This window comes from Hesperophylax consimilis, chromosome 23 (assembly GCF_061612785.1).
Source record: "Hesperophylax consimilis isolate HC1 chromosome 23, BYU_Hcon_1.0, whole genome shotgun sequence".
NCBI lineage: Eukaryota > Metazoa > Arthropoda > Insecta > Trichoptera > Limnephilidae > Hesperophylax > Hesperophylax consimilis.
Window position 1 is genome coordinate 20,879,717 of NC_142858.1, and position 23,985 is coordinate 20,903,701.

The 23,985-nt window shown below is 32.9% G+C and overlaps 1 protein-coding gene across 3 annotated transcripts in view; it reads left to right on the forward strand.

Annotated features, from left to right (window-relative positions):
* cu (NADP/NADPH phosphatase nocturnin) overlaps nt 1–23,985 on the forward strand; it is a 62,802-nt gene that overhangs the window by 8,228 nt on the left and 30,589 nt on the right. For 2 of the 3 annotated variants that reach the window (XM_089645939.1, XM_089645940.1), the window contains exon 1: nt 23,463–23,854. In XM_089645939.1, coding sequence (XP_089502065.1) covers nt 23,810–23,854 — 45 coding nt within the window. In that variant the 5' untranslated portion in view covers nt 23,463–23,809. Of the gene's footprint in view, nt 1–2,496; nt 2,963–23,462; nt 23,855–23,985 lie in introns of those variants that run through there. The other variant, XM_089645938.1, reaches the window with a different exon arrangement.

The following is a 23,985-nucleotide window of genomic DNA, read 5'->3' on the forward strand; positions in this document are numbered from 1 at the left end:
GCAAAAACATATACATTATACCCGTCTTTTTTATTCAATATTGTTATTTTGAAATCTATAGTCATCATCTGATATTCATCTATAGTCATCATCATAGTATTATTACGCTAGCGTCAGGACGATCTAGGCCCTCTGATTGGTCGAATTAAAATCGTATGTTTCGGGTAAATCCCGAATAGGGGGTCTGCAGGCAAAATTCGACCACTTTGCCCCTCTGGCGGTATAAGAACGAACCAAATGACTGGCGCGAATATTTAAATATGCAGCTAACAATACGCAAAATTACTTGACCATTAACAAGCGCTTAATAAAAATATTTCTTCCGGAAGCTTATCACTTCGTGATGGCATTATTTATTTTATTAAAACATAAATAACTTTGTTTACATCACTTAATTACATACAACCTCTACATGTTACATGAACGAAGTTCACCTCGTCAGGAGTAAGTATACATTGAAGTCAAAAATTAAATATAGATTAAAATTAGAAAGAAGAAGTGGAAGTAGGGGGGAGGGGTAAGAGTGGGCGGAGTTTATCAGAATTAGGAATTACAATATCGTTAGACGGGAAAGACCAGTTGAGTGGAAAAATATTTAAAAGAGAGTTTATGATTCTTTTTGCTTATTAATTATATCTTATTTTATATTGACATGTTCTCCTATTTCTAAAATTTCAAAATTATTTATTTGCAATGCTTTATATCCTGTGTGAAGTATTTTAAGACCTGAATTTTGATCAAGTGTGATCATTATTCAAAAGATGATCAAACTCAGATTCACTATTTCCATTTAGAGCTCCGAGATGTTCTTTAGTTCTGACTAGTTTCTATTGGTTTTACCTTTGTAAAAGAAATTTCAGTCATCTCAATTGAGTTTATAAACTCCCGATTTTTTTGTGTGATTATCGCTATCTTTACTATTAAGAATGTATTTCTTCATTTTGTTAGTAGTGTAAAACGCTGGTTGAATAGTACCAGGAATGTATTTATTTATAATTTTGCAAATATCGTTATCCACAAATAGAATTCAACGCCATTGTTTATTTCTCTCTTTAGAAATAGGGTAGATATACCATTTGAAGAAATCATGTTTAATTTTTTTATTTAGTATTTCAACCATCAATTTATTAGAATAACCGTTATTAAATGCTATTTGTGTTATGAATATATTGTTTAATGGTTATATGCTATTTGTGTTTTCAGGTATTAAAATACTTCACACAGGATATAAAGCATCGCAAATAAATAATTTGCATTTTTAGAAATGAGCAAACATGTTAATATAAAAGCAGATATAATTAACAAGATTTTTTTTTCATAAACTCTCTTTTAAATATTTTCCCACTCAACTAGTCTTTCCCGTCTAACGATATTGTAATTCCTAATTCTGATAAACCCTGCCCACTCTAACCCCTCCCCCCTCCTTCCACTTGTTCTTTCCAATTGTAATCTATATTTAATTTTTGACTTCGGAGTATACTTAGTTATTTGTGTTTGAAATAAAGTTTAATAAGATTATATTATTTTATCTATTTCCGTTGTATATCAATGCATATGTACGCAATAAAATGTAAACATTATATTTATTTATTTATTGGACAATTTGTATAGCGCCGCTTTTGTGAGATATCACCTCAGGGGCGCTATATTGTAATAATTTTTTTACAGCATATACTCACCCTTTCTCTGTGAATGACCTAATATGTACCTATTATATGTTACTGTTGTTAGTATCACTTAAACTGGGCGAAGCCCAACCAAGTGCCGCCCGCAGAGCCTAGTTAACAATATTTCTTCTGTTGCTATCTGAAGTAACCGTCGGGATTTACACGGGGTTCTTTCAAAATCGAATCTAGCAGTGATCTTTTTTGTAGGACTAGTATTATGTAAAATTACATCAATCTTAGAATAAAACTGTACATTTGTATGCAAATCATATTAATGCCGCCCTCCACAGGTCACAGACACCCTTCTTTACATTAATTCAACTAAACTAACTAACTAACGACCCAACATACTCACACTTTTTGTTTGTGTCATATATAAAATATAAATATAGTTTAGCGGTAACCGGATAAATCATCACAATGATAATTCATCACATCTTTAAAAAGTTATATAAAGTCATGGAAAGTGATGAAACAAAAACTTTATTAACTGGGTTAAGTAGGTTAGGTTAGGTTACGTTACGTTAGGTTAAAATTTTATTTTTTTTCATCGTTTCTAATGACTTTATATCACTTTTTAAAAGTGTGTTGAATTGTCACTGTGTTGAGTTATCATGGAACCTCATTATTACCATTTCTTATATAAAACAGATCCACCTATGTACACTGTAGGTATACTTATGGTTTCATGTATCACTTTTTTGTAAAACCTTTTTTTGGCGTATAGATATAAATAAGTTCAAAACGCCAGCTAACAAGATTAAAATGTTATTTTATTCTATTGCTTGAGTTTATCAACTTATATGTATTTTCATCTCTTTATTTTCAGACGTATCCAAATAATCAAACTACTTCTTGCCAAACTCAATAACATCGCATCGCATACAAACGTATTGTTCACCACTCTCGACCGACTTGCGGCGTATTTCGGTGAAGAACTCTGAGAAGTTGTCGTGAATTTAGATAAAGTGTCGAAAAGTTTGTTCGTACTGGCCGATAAATCCGATAGTGGAAATAAGAGTGACCTTGAAATTGCTGCAGAGGGGAGACTTGACGTGCAGAATGGGCGAACTCGCGCAGAACTACGAGCGGGAGATAGACGCCATCAGGCCGCACATACTGAAGATACGGCAGGACCTAAAGGTGGCGGAGGCACTTGCGCAGGTCTCCTTGCTCACTTCCCCCGCGGCACGCAGACGCCTGACCGTGCGCAGTCTGCAGTTGGGCAGGGACCCCGAGCAGGGACCCACAGAGGAGTATGAGCCTCCCAAAGACATTCTGCTCTACTTGGTCAGGTGAGTTTTTCTTGATTACTTTGAGGAGAAACATCGCTCAACTTTATATATATTTTTAATGTGAATACTTCTAAAGAGTACCAACTGCCAGGGAGACTTTGGCATCCCCTATTGGGGTATGGGGTAGGCTGAAGATAGTGTGGAGGAGAAGGATATGGGGAAGAGGAAGTACCTGTATCCAGTCACCAAACACGGCTAAGCTCATTTCAAGCAACGTTTCACTTCCGAAAGATGGTCTTACTCACGGTGAGAATACAAAGTTTCTTTTCTCGCTACTAGGTATGTATAAAAAGTAAAGCATGTATCATCGGTTTCCCTGGTGAGAATCTTGAGTTAGTGACCCGTGAAAAATCAAGGCAAATTATAGTCCCAATTTTAAATAATTTTCGGTCAAAATAGTACCTTTTTATCGCTCGTCTGAATTGTTCTCCGCACAATCATTTCCAATTTTGAATAATGACCAGATTTCATTCAGCAATAACTAACGTACATCACGGACATCCGAAATTATTCGATTATAGAATGTAACTTAATACGTAATACGTAATATTTTAAAATTCAAAAATACAAAATTCTTGTTTTCAGTAGGTACATATAATGAATTTATGCCGCCGTTCTCAAAATAATTGGTGGTATAATGTTCAGCATAGTTTCCTTCCAAGCAATTGATCGGGGATCGATTCTCCACCGTGGTAATTTTAGTTTTTTAATTAAGTGTTGCCTGTGAGGATCGTGATTCCTCTCCATTTTTCCCTGGGTTACCAGACTCATACACTCCTCACGTTCCTGCGCTGTTTTCCTTTCCTGATAGGAGTCCTTAATTCGAGACCGAGTTTTTAATCTGTAAAAATTTCCTTCTATGCCTGTATCATCTTCGTAAGGAGACGGAGATTTGGGAAGGAAAATGTATGAGGGGTTGTCAGTGTTGTCAGATAGGTGGTCAGAGTGTCCAGGAGTGACGGTCTTTTGAATTCATCTCTACCACTGCGGTGCAAGGCTGTGGGTCAAATGTCCTGCTTGAGAGGTAAAATGATCTGGGCAGAGGCATCCGCTGCCAAGACCTAAACAATCCTTATCCCATGAACCCGGGCACCCCCGGTAAGCAAAATCAAACGAAGCGAACTACTTGGGGTGACATACAGCAGAGGTATTGGTTATCGCCTCTCAAATTAAGCTGGTGAATGAGTTCGCGTATTCAAAGTATCTTAAGAAACATTCTAGGCAGAAATTTGAGAGCTTATTTCGGACGCCTAGCTCTTCGAAATGGGTAGATCGGTGTTTTGAGTTGTGGTGGACAAAAAACCACTCTAAAACCATATTGAATCCAGCAAACAGGAAATAAAACAATATTATTGTGAGTCCACAATATATTCGACATAATGTCAGGCCGTGTCAGTGTCAGTAGCCTTTAATAAAAATTAGTTGAATATGTTTTTTGCTTTGACGTTAATAGCGCGAGTCAACAAAACACTTTTGTGATTGAAGGGGATTTGCTGCGTTCGCAAAACCTTGAATCGGGTGGTTAACATGTTTCTTTTGCAAACTAGTTTATCGAGCGATATATTTATTTGATGACTACGTGTGCATATAAAAAAGGAAAAGCTTATATCAATACTCCCAAGGCGATATGGACTACCTGAGGTTCGGGAGACCCGCGACTGAAATGCGTAGGTTACTCGGTCCAAGAGCAAAAGTAGTAAATAAAAACGCATTTAAATTTTTCCGCACTATTGGATAACCAACACCTCTGCCATTGGTCGCCCCATGTGGATCGGTACGTTTGGTGATTTAGAAGGGGTGCCCGGGTTCATCGAGTGATGTTTGTTCAGGATGCACCTGCCCAACAGCTGCGTGCACCTGCAGGATGGTTTGGGGAGACCCTTTGACCTCTCCAAGTGATCTCTCTTGACCCATCGCCTTGCGCCACAGCGGGAGGGATAGATCATACGTCCGTCACTCTTGGACATATTGATTCCAAGATTCCCACCACACCCTCATGCCTTTTAGCTTCCCAGAACTTCCTCCCTTTCCTTCCCCCTAAGAACCTCCACTCAGCATCCCAAAGGATTGAAAGATGACATAGGCCTTGAGCGAAATTATTTTCCTCAGGGTCCCCTGTGTGATATATTTGCATAATTATAATTTTCACATAAAAATAATTTAAAATATAACAGTGATATCTCAAAACATAATGGCTTATCTCTGTTGCACAAGTCACGCCGCGCCGTGGGTGAATGCACTGTGACTATAATAAATATATTATAATGTCAAGCGAGAGAAACTCTTCAGAAATAATACCAATGGATTGTGTACATCACATAATTATTTATTTTATCAACGCTTTATATAATAGCATAAAGTTATTGCCAGATGGCAATTTTTTCGAATAATCCAACAAAACATCCAATATATACCCATTCCAGATTTTCTAAAAAAAAGATTATTTTTCTACCGTTGAATTTTTAAGTCCATGTTATACGGGTGTCCGGGGGTAGAAAAAAAAAACTTTTTAAAAAATTCTAATGTTTTTTAGTATAAAAGATGAATTGTTTGCATGGGAAAATGAACATTGGAATTTGTAAAAAGGTTATTTATATTTTTTACTTCTACCATCATGTACCTAAGATCACCTCCCGAAGTTAGGGCACATTACCCCCGGACACCTTGTATATGTATAGGATATATGATATGATTAACTATACTATATTTTTTTGTGCGATAGAACCGGCAACCTCCTTTTAAAGTCTTGACCTCTCAGGACTGTGCCATATTTTGACAGAAAGTCGGGTTATTTCCGCATAAATAGAATATATCTGACATATTTGAAAACTTAAAACTACTTAAATTAGTGATAAAATTCGCTTTCAAATTTTATTATTAAATAAATATATCATTTTTGATGTGTTAAAATTATGAATGCGAAACATAAAAAAAATATGGCTCACCTACGTTTTTTGTAACTAAAATTACTGATAACGTAAAAATATATAAAAACACGCATTTTATTAGACAAATATATTACAATAGTTATTGTCACCTAACTTTTTTGTCATTTTACATAAAAATAATAATAATCAAAAAATTCATGAAGTTTCATTTTCTTTTCAAATATCGTTTGGCATCTTTGGTTTCATAATTGTGCACATTTTAATTCTTCTGTGGTTAACTTCCATATTTGAATATCATGGTGTTTTATATTTATAACACGCGTAGATTATATTTCTCACTAAGGGAGATACAATGATTTCCAATAGCTATATGAGTTGTTCCCAAAGTTGTTCACAAGGCCGGGACACTGAATCAAATCAGCCTCATAACTTATATGGAAACCTTAAAAAAATATTTTTAAATTAACTTTTTAAGATTTTTTAATAAATAAGAAAAAAAATTAAACGGAAATTTTAGTAAAATCCCATACAAGTTAGGAGGCTGCATTGAATAAGTTTCCCGGCCTTGTTATCTAGAAGGTTTTGGTAAAACAAGGTTCTAAGTTCTCAAACGCTGTAGTAGTTTAAACCAATCTTGATAAAAACAAGCTTTTTTTATACTTATTTATCGTTATTCCCCATTGCTAATAAATCTGTTTTAAATTTTACGCAACTGACAAACAACCGTTCACCATACACAAATCGTTGTTTATAAGTAATGTAGAATTTAAAAAAACGTTTATTAGTCCAGGCCCAGCTTAATTCATAGAACTCCATTTTTAATAACCTATTTACGATCAAGTGAAGCTAAAACTTATAAAAGTAAACTTTTAAATTCTTTAGAATAATATTACCTCCACCTTAAAAAAACTCAGTTTTCAGGTACACTAGAATTCACAACCTCAAAACTATACTCCAAATCTTTCATTATCCCCTAGCAACGCCAGGTACGCTTCAGTTAGTTAAAAATAAATCAAAAGTTACAGTACAGGGTTTTCCAATAAGAGCTGTTATTTTGAATAGCCCGCTATTTCAGTAGATGTTACTTTTGAAGGTGTCATTTTTTAACATTTGACAAGAAGATTTTACATTTTTATCTTTACATTTTTATCTTCAAATTTTATTGTTTTAAAGGTCTTTCAAAGTATTTTTACTTCAATTTCTATTTTTCCAATGGTTTTTATTACCCAAAGTATTTTAACTATTTTACCATAAAATTTTATTATTTTAAATGTCTTTACTACCCAAACTATTCTGATTATTTTATCATCAAATTCTATTATTCTAAATGTTTTTATTACTCTAATTATGTTAATCACTTTACCATAAAATATTATTGCTCTAAAGGTTTTTATTATCTAAAGTTTTTTAAGTATTTTACCATAAAATTTTATACCTTTAAAGGTTTTTATTATCCAAAGTATTTGAATTATTTTACCAACAAATTTATACCTTTAAAGGTTTTTATTATCCAAAGTATTTTAAATTATTTTACCATAAAATTTTATGGTTTAAAAGGATTTTATTATCCAAAGTATTCTAATTATTTTAGCATGAAATTTTATGTTTCTAAAGGTTCTTATTATCCAATGTATTTTTATTATTATACCATCAAATGCTATTGTTTTAAATGTTCTAATTATCCAAAGTATTTGAATTATTTTAACATCAATTTTTATTGCTCTATAAGTTTTTATTACCCAAATTATTCAACTTATTTTTCCATCAAATTATATTGTACCAAAGGTTTGTATTATCCAAAGTATTTGAATAATTTTACTGTCAAACTTTATTGTTTTAAAGGTTTTTATTATTCAAAGTACTTAAATTATTTTCCTTTAAAATTTTATGCTTTTCAAGGTTTTTATTATCCAAAATTTTTTCATTATTTACCATCAAATTTTATGTTTTTAAAGGTTTCTATTATCCAAAGTACTGTTATTATTTTACCATCAAATTTTACTGTTGTAAATATTTTCTATTATCCAAAGTTTTTGAATTTTTCTACCATCAAACTTTAAGGTTTAAAGGGATTCTATTTTACTATCCACAGTATTCTAATTATTTTACCATGAAATTTTATGTTTTTAAAGGTTTTCATTATCCAATGTTTTTTTATTATTATACCATCAAATGCTATTGCTTAAAATGTTTTAATTATCCTAAGTATTTGAATCATTTTACCATCATTATTACCATATTATTTTATTGTTCTAAAAGTTTTTATTATCCAAATTATTCAACTTATTTTTCCATCAAATTATATTGTACCAAAGGTTTTTATTATCCAAAGTATTTGAATAATTTTACTGTCAAATTTCGTTGTTTTAAAGGTTTTTATTATTCAAAGTACTTAAATTATTTCCCTTTAAAATTTTTATGCTTTTCAAGGTTTTTATTATCCAAAGTACTTTCATTATTTTACCATCCAATTTTATGTTTTTAAAGGTTTCTATTATCCAAAATACTGCTATTATTTTACCATCAAATATAACTGTTTTAAATATTTTTTATTATCCAAACTCTTTGAATTATTTTACTATCAAATCTTATGGTTTAAAAGGATTTTATTTTATTATCCAAAGTATTCTAATTATTTTACCATGAAATTTTATGTTTTTAAAAGTTTTTATTATCCAAAGTATTTGAATAATTTTACTCTCAATTTCGACTCCTATATTACTCATTATTTACCACCACTATCAAAATGTGTGAACTTTGTATGGATCAACTTATGTATCTTCGCAACCGCAACATGATCACTCAACTTAATATTGATACAGAAACATTTAACAACTCAGAACACACTTTTGACAAAGCGACAGAATGTAATTCTCTGTTCACAGAAAAACACAACTTAAACATAATTTCCCAAAACATTAGAAGTATTCGAAAGAACTTCGATAATTTCTCGATCCTCTTAAACGAAATAAACATAAGCTTCGACATTATTATCTTGACTGAATGCTGGTTAGATGATTCGTATACAAACCTAAACTTAAAAGACTATACAACTCTCCATTCCACTAAACATCTAAATCAAAACGACGGTATAGTAATCTTTGCCAAAGATTCACTAAACCCATCAATAACAGAAATCAACCTAACCGAAGCAAACTGTATTCAAATCTCCCTCGGAACAGACATCTCCATATTTGCCGTCTACAGACCCCCATGCTATAACAATCTCTCACCTTTTTTCAACTCCTTAAATAAACTTCTCGAAAAAAATAAAAAAACACAACAATTAATTATTGCAGGGGATATGAATATTAACTTACTAAACGGGCAACCAATAACCACAGAATACTTAAGTCTACTTACTCACTATGGATTAAATTCGACAATCAACTCACCAACAAGAATTACGTCAAACTCTGAATCCTGTATTGACCATATATTTGTTAAAACTAGGAAAAAAACATCTTCATCTATTATTCGATCAACGGTCACAGATCATTTCACTACTACACTAAGCATACATCATAACAAGAAACAAAAAGATGAAAAAAACAACTCCGTACAAGACAAAATTAATTTTAAGTGCCTAATAGAGGACATACATAAGGAATCTTGGTCAAATGTAATAAATGAACCCGACCCAAACAACGCGCTGAACACATTTATGAACACAGTTGGAACCTACATTGCTAAACATACAACAAAAATTACCCCGAAAAACTACTCACATAAAGAAAAAAAAATAACACCCTGGATCACGAAAGGATTAGTAAACAGCATTCATAAAAGAGACACAATGCACATGCAAGTGCGCAAAAACCCATATGATGACAAACTAAAAAATAATTACCTGCTATATAGAAACCTTTGTAATAAATTAATCAAACAAGCCAAATACAAGTACTACAAAAAAGAAATAAAATCCGCCAAAAATGATCCCAAAAAAAACTGGAAAATCGTCAAAGATATTACTTTCTCCAATCCGAAAAAAGACTCGAAGATCAAAGTACTGTTAATAAATGGAAACAAAACCCTTACAAAAAATGAACCTGGTAAAATGGCTAATTTTATTAACTCCCAATTTGCAAAAGTCGGATCTAACTTGACTGAAAAAATTCTTCTAAAAAACGGCACAACAGAAGACTCTTTAACCAAACTATCCTCTACCATACAACCAAATCATTCATTTTATGCTCACAAAATAAGTACAAAGGAAATCTCGGATTTAATTATTTCTCTCAAACCAAATTGCGCTGTGGGCCCAGATAACCTCTCCAATCATATACTGATTAGTCTCCGAGAACATATACTTATACTACTTCAACATATTTTCAACCAAAGTCTCAGCCTCGGCATTGTCCCCGATCACCTAAAAATAGGTTGTATTACTCCAATACATAAATCGGGAGACAAAACGCTGATCTTAAATTACAGACCAATCACTCTGCTAAATTCGCTATCGAAACTACTAGAAAAAACTATGAAAAAAAGACTGCTCGCATACCTTGATAAACACAAACTGATCTCCACCCGTCAATTCGGGTTTCGAGCGAAAATGGGAACAGAAGACGCCTTATCGGAACTAACCACCTACATAGTGAAAAACCTAGATGGCGGTTCAAAGGTGTTAGGAGTGTTCTTAGACCTAGCAAAAGCTTTCGACACCATCTCACACAAATTACTCCAACAAAAACTCAAAAACATTGGCATAACAGGTCCACCACTAAAATGGTTCATTAGCTACATTGAAAATAGACAACAAATTGTAAAAATAAATAATCAAGAAAGTGACAAAGTAGGCAACAGGTATGGAGTACCCCAAGGCAGCGTCTTGGGTCCCATACTGTTTCTCATCTACATTAACAGTCTAACTGAGATAAGCCTAGGGAACATAGAGTACAAAGTAATCAGTTATGCAGATGACACTGTAATTTTATTCAAAGCCCAATCATGGGAAAACGTCTTCAAACACACGGAAACAGGGATGACTGAAGTAAATAGATGGCTAATAAATAATCTACTGACACTAAATATTTCTAAAACTAAATACTTAACTTTCAGTAAAACATTGGCTGGTCAGCCAGATAGTCGCCCACAACTTCATCTTCACCCCTGCACAGTTACCTCATTAACTAACTCACGCTGTGTTTGTGACAAAATTGATTATGCGCAAAATATTAAATATCTCGGTTTAACTGTTGACAATAATTTAAAATGGGATCTCCAAATCAACCTAATTACAAAAAAAATACGGAAACTCTCTTACATCTTCAAAACAATTCGAAACATTATGTCACTACCTCAGCTAAAAAATATATATTTTGCACTCTGTCAAAGTATTCTTATGTATGGTATTTCAGTATGGGGAGCAGCAGCAGAGACTCATCTCAAATCACTTAAAATCAATCATAAAACAATAATCAGAATTATGTTTAGAAAGCCTTATCAACATCCGACAGAACAGCTAATGATCAACAATAACCTATTAGACATAAATAAACTATTCATAAAGAAGATCATCTACAAAAACTGCATAAAAATATCACCACACTTCATAACTCACTCGCAAAACACAAGAGCAAACACACACAATCAATTACAAGTACCATATATCAAATCAAATTTTGCAAAAAAACATGAATCTTACTTGGCACCACATATATTCAATAAGTTTGTAGCCCAAACAAAGACCTACGTCGCATCTAATAATTTGAATTGGGTACTCAAAAGATTTTTAAACTGGTTGAATGTCAAAGAAAGAAGAGAGATAAGTAATATTCTTAATATCTAAAATTATATATTTTCTTTTTTCTACTCTGTTTTTAAATTCTGATTTTCCTCTTATTTTATTATTATTATTTTTACTATAATATATATATTTCCTTTTTTTTTACCACTTATTTGTTTTTATGTAATTAGAAATTGTTAGTTACCAGCCTCAGAACAGACTTTGTCTAGTGAGGAGGGTAAGGAGAAAAATCATGTATGTACATAACTAATAATAAATAAACGCCCGGGTTGCCGGCACTGAAATTGTAGAAACGACGCCATTGATAAAAATGGAACGATACACGCTTCAACAACGCATTGAAATTATTAAAATTCACTTGAGTGAATCAAATGCAAATCATCTTGAGTGATGAGGCCCATTTCCACCTCGGTGGCTTCGTCAACAAGCAAAATTGTCGCATCTGGGGCTCGGAAAACCCAAGAGTTTTTGTTGAAAAGCCTCTCTATTCTCAACGTGTGACTGTTTGGTGCAGTTTATTGTTCGGCGGATTCATTTGACCTTACTTTTTCGAAAATGAGGCTGGAGCAACAGTTGCGGTGAATGGATTGCGCTATATAGAGATGATTAATGATTGTTTATGACCGGAATTGGATGGTATTGATCTGTACAACGTTTACTTTCAACAAGATTGCGCTACGTGCCACACAAGCAAACCATTAATCTTTTACGATTGAATATCAAAATAACACCTTTTATTGGAAAACCCTGTATTATTTTTAAGTTCTGCGGCTATGTCAGTTTTTTTTTAATTAATGTGACAGCTGTTTCGGTGTTCGAAGTCATTATAAAATTTGCTGTCTCGGTTAACAACAACTGAACAGTTTGATAATGGCTTTGAACGCCAAAAATAGCCGTCACATTAATAAAAAACGGGACTAATTTTTATTTGTATATATATATTTTTTTTTATTTGTACATGATGTAGGTATAAAGTTTAAAAACACTATAGATACATAAAATTTATTATATTATTATTAAATTAAATTTATGCAAAATAATTTTTAAAAAACACACTCAAATTACCACATTTTAAACAGGTAGTTTGGTAGATAATTTATCTTTTTTTTAAATATGTCTCGATACACGTATCTTTTTGATGTGAAACCGCACAAGAGTCCCAACTGCTCCCAACCGTCTGGAGCGTGAGACTATGGCATCCCGAATTGGGGCGTGATATGCGATTGGTATGTGTAGAGGCTGAAAGTAGTGGGGAGGGAAAGAAGCTAGGGAAGTACCTGGCTATTCGTGTCTGGTCACCAAACACGGGCAAAGCCATTTCTGGTGAATGGTGGTCTAACACCATGGCGATACTGATAGCATTTTTCACTGTGGAACGTGCCGCAAATATGATACATATTATTATATATGAGTAAATTGTAAAATAACATAAATGAATCGAAGATTCGAACCCGCGACATCCAGCTTGCTAGTCGAGAGCCTTACTCTTCGAAATACTTTCCAATAAATCTAGGTATTTATTTATTTATTTGAGGAACATAAACAGTCTTAGGAATACAATATGCATAAGAGGATAACAAAGAAAAAGACAAATTATTAATGTTCACAGATAGAGATATACAGAAACATAAAACTAACCGGTAAACTAGAATATTTAATAAAAATAGAAAAAAAAACAGAATAAAGCAGCAAATAAGAAATATAATAATACGAATTTAAATTCAACAAACGATAAACCTATAATATGCCTACAATAAACAGCAATAAAATAAATGTGATTATAACTATACTTAAATAGACTTGGGTTGGAACGGGAAAGGGGAGGAGAGGGATAAGGAAAAGTTATAAAATATTGGGTACAATCAATTTAACAGTCGTGAATATGAGTTAGAATGTGATACAATGAAATTCTATAGTGATAGTAACTAGCAGTGAATATGTCAGCACGAGTGTCTATATTTGCAAATTTATTATTATAGTAGTTACATGTCCTTTGCATAAATTCATTTTGATTGGAATTGGTATTGCATCTATCAATGTAGAAATATATTTTGTCTGCTATATCGAACTGGCGCATGGAAATTTATTTTGTTCAGCAACTCCGGGCAGTCAACTTTAGAGTTAATAATTTTATACAACAGCATCTGATCAGCGACAATCCTCCTGTTGAGTAGTTTCGTGATTCGAAAATGTTTCTCGATTTCGTCGTAAGAGTTGTATAATAATTAATGTTTCTTTGTTTGTCCCGTTGTTTGACAGTAACAATAAAAGTTGACATAATGTAGTTGTTTTTAACAGTAACAATAAAAGTTGACTGTTGTTTTTAACAGTAGATAACAATAAAAGTTGTCATAGTGTAGTTTTTAACAGTAACCATATGGATTTCATGATACTACATGAAATGAATAATAGAAAAAGTCAGAGATGCCTGAGGAAGACGTGAATCAAATAATTATTTGTGGTAAAATACGATGTAAGTGATGAACGAAGAAAAAGGTGTGAGAAGAATGTATGACTTGAAAGCGAATAGTTGAAGAAGTCAAGAACGTCCGACAAAAACATGGCACGACCAAGTGAAACCATTACTTATTACAATACAATAATGTTATTACCACCTTAAAAATACACCCAGTTGTATTCTAGAAATAACAACCTAAAAACTTTACCCCAAACCATTTATAAGTCCCCGAGCAACGCCGGGTAAGATAAGCTAGTGTTTTATAAACAATTAACTTTAATGAATTAAAGTCCGTGTTTCAACAAATGTGTTATATGTTTCCTGCGCAAGTTTGTAACATTAGTAAGAAGTAGGTTCATAGCCAGTTTGTTAATAATAATTATATCAAGCGCTTGCAATACGCATACACTTGTCATGCTTATTCTTGAATTTTGACTCATTCATTTTATAAACAGTCAAGGAAACTGGTATTATAAGTTTCGCAACTAGAGTCGAGTCGAACACAGTACTCACGCATATGATTTGCTTGCATACAGCATGTTTCAACACTTTTATTAGAATTCATACATTACAAAAACTCAAGAAATTAAAAAAACCAAAATTTTAACAAAACTTTCGTCCCATGAAATCTGGTTTTATTAACTAAATTTTTTCTTTGAATTTAAATGTCATTTTGACTTTCTGTAAAATATTTTTTTTTCTATCGCTTTATTATTTTAAATATATATTTTTGTCAAGCATTTTTATTTACTGCACTGGGTATGAAAAAAATTGTCTCTAATCTACGTAAATGCGAAGCATTTTTAACGGTCTTAATAAATAAATATATTTTTACTGTACATTGCCATTTTTTAAATTGGAAATGATATATGACTCTCCCGAGAGTTGATATAGTGAGTATAGGTAGGTACAATAAAAATAATACTCAATCAATTCGAATAATTGTAAAAGTAAGTAAAAACATTTCAAGTATTCTAATTCGATGATTGTACACACAATATGAAGTCTACTTGCTAATAACAATTAGCGAATAATAACAAGTACTGCAGAGATATTCTACAAATTCCATGTATTAGATATTCGACAAATTTACACAAAAACTATCATAACTCATCTGTTTAAAAATAAAACAAATACATTTTATGAAAATACCCAAAATATTGTAAACACGGGGTACAAAACCAAAGAACTCATACAAACACAACATTTGGTCAAAGAAATTTCAAATACGAGTACATTGCGTCTAAAATATACAAGACAAGACAAGACAATCGAATAATATTAACAAATACAAAATGCTGATCAAACAATGGATCATCGAAAAAGGTCGTGCAATAATTAGTCACCTCACCCAAATAATTATATTTTTGCATTTATAATTATAAAAAACATATTTTTGCATTTTTAAGTATCAAACTCTCAAATCTGTAGATGTTTGAAGAGCAAAGATAATACCAACATTGACTTATTTAAGTTATATTTTTAAATGCGATATAATATGACATGTTTTCTAAAAATATGACAGATTATTTGTAAGTATTTGTACACGTAAAACAGCATTAATGATTGAATTAATGCATTTTTTGCGGAAGTGTTATTTTAGAACTTGTAAGTCATTGAATGAAAAACTGTTCATTGTCACCACAGTAAGTCAAAATACATAACATAATCTCCAGCGTTGTTTTTGTTGGGCAATGTTTATTTATTTACCCACATTTTAAATCAGTCTTTCTCAAAGTGGGCGTTGGAGGCTTTCAGGGGGGCAGTAGAAAGCACAAAGAAAATTAGGGGGCGTTAAGGAAATCTAGAGGGGCGACTTTCAAAAATGGCTACCAAGAATTTTGACTGCAGAAGAGAAAGTTCCAACTGTACCTTAGGTTATGATACGAGCTTATGATACGCTTGGGAGAATCATGGCAACAGTCTTTTTGGACTCAGAAGGAATCCTATTGATCGATTACAAAGATAAAGGTGTTTCCATAATCAGAGTTTACTACGCTTCAATTATAGACAATTAAAGGAAGCCATCGAGGCGAAATGAAGGGAAAATTGACCAAAGGTGTCCTCCTTCTGCACAACAACGCGCCTGTTCACAAGAGCCGTGTTGTGATGGCTGCCCTGCAGAAGATGGGCTTCTATATTTTGCCACATCCATCCTACAGTACTGACCTGACTCCCAATGATTATTACCTTTTTCCAAACTTATAAAAAGAACTTCGTGGGAAAAAAGTTTTCAATTGATGAAGAAGTGAAGGATGCAGTTTCGGCGTATTTTTTAGACAAAGACAAATTTTTTTTTTGAGTGTATACATAAGTTAATTGAAAGATCCGAAAAATGTATTAGGGTAGCTAGTGAATATATTGAAAAGGAAAAATAAATTTGGATTTTTGTTTCCACTCCTTACACCCATTCCGCGAACCTTAAAACGTTCCCTCGTAGGTTGTTCGATGATTTCTGATAGCATTCCCATCATCGTATTTGTGTGAACGCGGATTCAGTGCTGTAGCTACGGTACTAACTAAAAAGAGAAATCAGCAGCAAGTTACTAAACGCGGCGACTTACGGCTGTTTTAAGTGAATTCGAGCCTGATATTAACAACATCATCATACGATATACGAGTAATATAAGTACGAGTTTTCTTTCCTCTCGTTGAAACATTATTTGTACTCAGAAATATGATATTGGTCACACCCTATCCACCCTATCTACATAATAATGCATGTTTAAAAATTATATTTGCAATAACTGTTTTTAAGATACGCAACAGACAGTAATGTAAAAAGGAAAGTTAAAAAATATGGTGAGGAACTAGATTTCATTTATCTCAAAGTGTGCGGTGGTCGAAATAAGTTTGAGGACCTGTGTTTTAAATTATAGTGCAATCATTGCCAGATAAAGTATCGCTGGGATCACGTCGTGACATTTTAATTGAGATAAAGTGCCCCCAATAGACAAAGTATGTAAGGCATAAGCCCCCCCGCTTTATGAGTAAACATGTTGTTTTTTAGATAATAATATAATCTTTGGCCCTAATAATTTATGAAAGTAATTATTTTTATTATTATTATGTAAGTAAGTACATTTTGTTGTATCAAGTTCGCACGCATAATATTGTAAGTATATGTGGATTATATGAAGCGTCCTTAACTTTTTTGTGGTATCTTTTATATTTATTTGTCTAAGTTTGTTTGTTCAGTTCGTGATTACACATTATCTAGTAGGCACTGCAAAGAGATACGGAGTAAAATTAAAGTATTTAAAGTTTTAACAGTACCAGCGTTATATACTTCTAGACCTCTGAGGTCACCGGAGGCCGAAAAAGGTTCAAATTAATGTTAAAAACGAAATGTACTTTTCGCCATCATTTCGTTTTAGTCCCAATAAATTCACACTTCGAGTCTGAGACGCCCGATGAAAATATGGCACGGTCGAGTCAATCAAGTACTTAAAACAAATAAACTTTTTAACCTTAAAACTATACCTAGTTTTTTAAAATTCACAACCTCAACTTTACTCCAAACCATTCACAAGCCGAACAACGCCGTTTATACGTCTGCCAATAACTAACAGCCAGTAAATGTACAGTTAAGGCGATGCCATACGTAGTAAAGCAAAATCATGTGTTTTTGGTTTGAAAATTTGGTCGCCTAGAAATGTTTCAGATGCTTTAATTAAATACTGCGAGTAGAATACATCTTGGCCTTTGGAATGATGGAGTATTTTTTAGATAAGTCTTTTTATAAGCCCAGAAAAAAAATAATGTATATGGCCCATGAAACTGCTTTAAAGTTCAAAATCTCCTACTTACGAACACATTTTCGGTTATGATTTTATTGTATAATGTGGCAAATTAAGTTATTTATAAAATGATCGCAAAAAAATTTAATATTTATGCCTGAACATCCACACAATAAAATAAAAGGCACTTTTTGGTCATGTTTTTTTCTTAAATAGTTTTTTTGCATAAATCAAAGCAGGCGGATGGTGTTAAGGGGGAATTTAAACCTTATCGCCATCTACGTAAGGGTTGTTATTGATAGCCGCTTAATTTAAAATATTACACGACGTAGTGCATCGCCTTAAATTGTATTGTTTTATATGAATACCGTACACTCTGTTCCCAGTTGCCATAGCCAGAACCCCAAATGTGGGGAAAAAACGGGGAAAGAGAACGAGATGGTTAAAAGGAAGGTTGAGAAGTCATGGCTATTCAGATGGTCACTAGACACGATTAAGGCCATTTTAAGCAACTTCTTGTTTGTGAATGGTGGTATTTTAGCAGGGCGATACTGAGAATATCTACCAATCTTGAAACAGTGACAATAATCATCAAAACTTGTCGATATGAAAATTTGAATAACGTATTAGCTGCACAATACACATCTTAATATAAAAAAAATTCAGCCTACGTATGTTTTTTTTGTGCTCGCGAAAGTCGATGTAATGTAGTTTTTTAAATGTGGTATACAGTAGTGAATGGTGGAAGTAGTCGGTGACACCTGAGAAAGACATTAGCAATAATAGTGAAGCATTTCGGGGTCCATTATTTTTTTTTATTATTTTTTTTATTTGAGACACAAACAGGATATTTATAAAAACATTAATTATGGATTACAAAATAAAAAAAATACAATTATAAATATCCCTAGACTAATGAGTCTGCAGCAATCACATTTGCACATTCACATAAGCAAACATGTAAAACAATGACAGTATTTATATACAAAACCTAAAACTTAATTACAAAGATTGAAGCACATAATAAGTAGAAAAAATTAAAAAGTATATATTAAAAAAAAATTCTAAACCACTAAACAATTTTTCAATTTATATATATATTTTTTTCTTCTTTTTTTTTCCTTTTTTTATTTATTTTAATTTTTTTTTCTAAGTACAGAAATCGTGGAGATATTTCTTGAAACAAGTTATATTATTTGCAAAAATATCTATGACAGTGTGTGTTTTGACAGTTTATTATATTTATTTATTTATAAGAGAAGACTCTATGTGCTTGGCATTCGAACAGAGTTTAGAACTTACATCGGTAAAATTAAAAGAATTTTCATATTCCTGTGACTGCACGACAGAACTTTCACAGAACTAGAAAATTAAATTTGAAATTTAAGGAATTGTTCAAATTCTCTGAAAGTAATATCCACAAATAATTATGATACAAGCTGCAACACCTTTAGATCCTTCGTTTATTTCGCATTGTGTTGGCTGCGGGTTTAATCTGTAAGTATTTACATTTCAATATGCCATGTTATTCCCAATTTTGGTATAAAGAGATTTCGCCGTAAAGGTGTTTAGTGGCACTTAGTGAGAATAAGAAACACAAATCTAACAGTGATTCATTCGTCATGAGTCACCAGATTTATCATTATATCAAGCAGATTTTCAACGAAAAGATTACTTGACGCATATCGCAGTCAACAAAACTGGTGTGATCGGCGCTAACAAAAAAGTTCAACAAAGAAAGTAAGCTAGCAGAGTGCTAGTCATCGGAGTGCTTAACGTACCTAACCTACCCTGATGTATGGCAGCGAGGCATAGAACTTGCAGAAGAATAATTAAAATAGTTTGAATGCAGTACAAATTAGATCCCTGCGGTGCACAGAGGTCCATGTAGAACAAGCCAGATGGTCAAAAGTCATACAAAATATTAAAAATTCATTTGTGGAATAAGTTAAGCCCCCGCATACCAAATTTCTACCGATTTATAACAAGTTTCCGTTAACCCTGTAAGTTTTTAATTTCCTAAAAAAAGTTTATTTTTGAAGATAACATCTATACATTTGTTATGCCGAAATCAATTACATGAAATTCCCTCGATAGAAAAAAATCAGTGAGCTCCGAAAATTATTAAAAACACCTTTTTCTGTTATTCCAAATGTTATAGGCATGAAAAAAATTCAAAGTGTATCTTTAAATGCAATTAAAGCATTTGTCGATTTTCGATCTATTACAAACAAGTCGTGTTTTATTAAATATTTTCACAATTTTCACTTTATTATAATAGTTTTTTTTAATATTGGTGCGCTCCCTTAAACTTTAGTATTTACATATCTCTCTTTCAAACCATCTTTGAACGCTTACTACGGCCCTTAAACTGCAGTCTCGATTTGGTACCCGCCACCCGGGGAACCATTTATTGGATAACCAACACCCCTGCCATAGGTCACGTTGTTCGTCACGTATGGTGACTTAGCAGGAGTGTCCGGGTTCAAGGGGTGAGCTTTTGTCTAGGTCCTGGCGGCGGATGCGTCTGCCTACCTACTGCATGGCGGGTCGGATAGGGAGAGACTCCTGGACACATCTATCCCCATATTCCTACCCACCCCTCATATATTTTTCCTTTCCAGAACTTTCTTCTCCTTCCTTTTCTTAAAAAAACCCACCACTCAGCAACCCCAAAGATGACATAGTCCCTGAGGGTAATTATTTTTCTCAAGCGTCCTGTATGGAAGTAATGTAAAGAAAACAAAAAATCCTCTGTTTTCGACCATTGACATTATCAACAGTTATTCATATCACGCGAATATTTACTACGAGGGAATTCAACTCTGGATAGTAGCCATGCACGAGAGATAGTAATAATTATTTTACGTAACTTTAGCAGAGCCGAATAAACACGCACATAATATTAAAACAATATACTTTGTTTTGACTGAGAGATTGTGAGTTGTGAGTCAGGGAATTCGTCTGGTGTCAAGCAGTTACTCTATATTTTAGTAAACAGTTTGCACCCGTGACTCCTCGAGTTGTCAGGTGGTGTGTAAAGGCACTTTGAGACAATTTTATTTACTTTGTCTCACACTTGGATTGCGTGTTTCCAAAATGAGATGTATAACAATCATAATCTGTCACCGTAGTTACATAGTGAGTCTCGTAAGTTCATTTAACTCGTAAATTAAATACAAGAGTGAAAGTCCGCAATCCAACAGCGCAGGGCTGGACGGATCCCGTACGATGGATTTCGGAGAATCGCCCGTGCCAGATGCTATCAAAGGCTTCGAAGACATTCAACCCGAAGTTTTGAGAACTGAGTACGAGTACCGACCCCAAACACGCGTCAAATAACCCGACAGATCTCCATACGATCGGTTTCAACTAAATCCATATTCTCAAGGTATGTGAGCAATTTGTTAGGAAATTGCAGTACGTAATGATAGATTTACTAACTAAGGTGAGGATAAGTTTCATTAAAATGCATGCGATTACTGTAAAACCGGCGTGTGGCCAGTTTGAAACCCATTTGGTAGTTAGATAAAGAGAAGGCCAAGTGCTCAAGTTATGTAACGTACGTATCTATGTTGGGTTCATAGTTTACACCCATTTGCCAATCTTCAATGGTTCATTCAAGAATGGTCGAAGTTCAGTCTTCCGCTGACGTGTTCTTCAGTGAATATTTTACTGTAAAAGTATCGCTGTCAACTGTGGATGGGACACCGGTGTCCCCCATACTAAAATCGATGAAATTTCTTAAAGTGATTTTAACCCTTATGTACAAAGGAACTGTGTGAATAATACAATAAATATTGCTGAAGAAAATTCTTTTTATTTGATGTATGCAGCTTTGATGACGGCTTTGAAATAAATTATCTACTATTTTTCGGTCTGTTTTTTTCCCTCATTATTGGTGATTTACAAATCAATGTAAGTACCTAGGTTTCAGATGTGTGTATCATGTATATTAGTCATAACAGTAAATATTTGGCAATCTTCATAAAATATCGTAAAATCGTTTTTTAAAAAATCTGAAAAACATGTTTGTTTGGTATTTGTTTACCTCAATCTATGTAGGTATGTATTTTAACCGACGTTCGGAGTTCCTCGAAGTTATTAATTTTAATATCGTTTTAAAAATTATAAATTTGGTACAGAAAGTTTTTTGCTATTGTGAACGGAGAAAACTCATATGAAATATTGCAAATTTATTGAAAATCTCGTCAAATTGTTCGTATAACTGCTAAAAAGGGACTGCAGGAATTCATATAATGAATTGACAGGTAAGCACGAACACGAACATGTTATTAGGATGTTGGAAAACGTGTTCATAAAAATTCTAACATTCTAACTTTGTAACATTTTATTTATCAGGAAAAGGACGCCTGCATGAATACGTGTTCCGATATATTCTGAATAGACTAATATTTTATTATGAAATGGATTGCACTCACTTTAACAGTATTTTATTTCAAATTCAAAAAACATTTATTGCACAAAAATACAGAGTACAACGGGTAAAGCTTATAGGTTACATCCTATTTCTTCCAGCTAACCCAACAAATACACATTATATTACATAAGCCAACAATTACATGTTAACAAATGTATTCAAATAGAAATTAAAAAAACAGAGTGATTTAATTTATCTAAGGTATTCATTTAAAGTGTAGTGACATTTGTTTAAAGGATATATTTTTAGTGATGATTTAAATTTGAGTATGTCGGTTATTTGTTTGATGCTATGTGGAAGGTTGTTATATACTTTAATGCCATGTAGTGTGGTCCTTTTGGAAATATAGTTTTGTTTGCTTTTGGGATTAATAAGTTTCCTGTGAACCTTGTAGCGTGTTTATGTGTTGAGTTTTTTTTTGTGGGAACTTTTCTGGAGATGATCGTACTAACAGGCATAACTCCATTATATATATGTTCGTCACTGTCAGAAGTTTAAGATTTAAAAAAATTGGTCTACATGAATCCAGGTGAACATAGTTTGTTATTTTTCGTATGCAACTCTTTTTGATGATAAAACCTTCTTTGGCGTTTACTAATAAATCAGCCATGCTTATTTTCTCCGAGTAGCTCGACATTACTGTAGTTTTTGACAAACTACCTATATTTTATTGATTTGAAAATTTTCAGTAAACTGCACAGGCCCGGTCCTGATCGCGGCGTTAGACCTTTGGGGCTTTGAGCTTGCGGTTTCGAGATTGCTTGTTGTATTGTGCGTGTAAATCAGTTTTAGATTTTGTGCATTAATGGGCATATTAAAATAGCTACAGTATCGATACTGTTAAAATATAATGTTTTTAATAGTTATTATAGTATCGACAATATTGTAATATTGCTTTAAATATTTCATACATAAAATGTAACAACATTATTGACCATATAGCTTTAAATGGCTATTAAATCTATTAAACCAATACTTTAACTGCGTATCAGATTGATTACATTGTACATTACTATAAACCAAAGTCTCAATTGATAAACCAACAAAAATATAAGTACATCCTGTGCCACGGCGCAAACATAATTGAGGGCTAGAAAAATATTTTTAATTTGTTTACATCCACGCCATTGGTCGAATTTGAAGCGTAGCATGCTTAACCAGTTTTAAAAATTAATTCGTGTTTTCGAATAGTGGGAAGGTTTGTAAATAAAACAATAAAAGGTTTGTAGACAGTCGCGACGCGGCAGTTATCCGTTGTTTATAAAATAGTGTACAAGTGGTCGTCTACCGAATTAACATCAAATCCTTATCTTCCTGCGTCTCTGGCTGCGAATGCGAGACAAGGCGAGTCAGACAAAACTCAAGACACAAGACAAGGCTCAAGGAAACAGATAGTTCATTGTGATGAGAGTTCCAGAGTTTCAGCACTCCATTGCGACAAGTAGGGAGCGCGGTTGTGCGTGAATTTAGTGCTGCGATAATGAACATTATTAAAAGTGCCAAAAGTCTATCTTTTCACTACATAACAGATCCCCTGGTTTTCAGTTTAAATAGTTAAGTAGTCTTTAAAAATGACCAGTACCAAGTTGGAACACGCCGTGAAAATGTTCATGCAGGTAAATATTGTTGTTATTAATTCAAAATTCATATTTTAATTAGAAAAATAATAGGTTGGTAATTGTGTACAATAATCTTATTGCTGTAAATATTGACCATAATTCATAATAGCCGAATAAATATTATGATT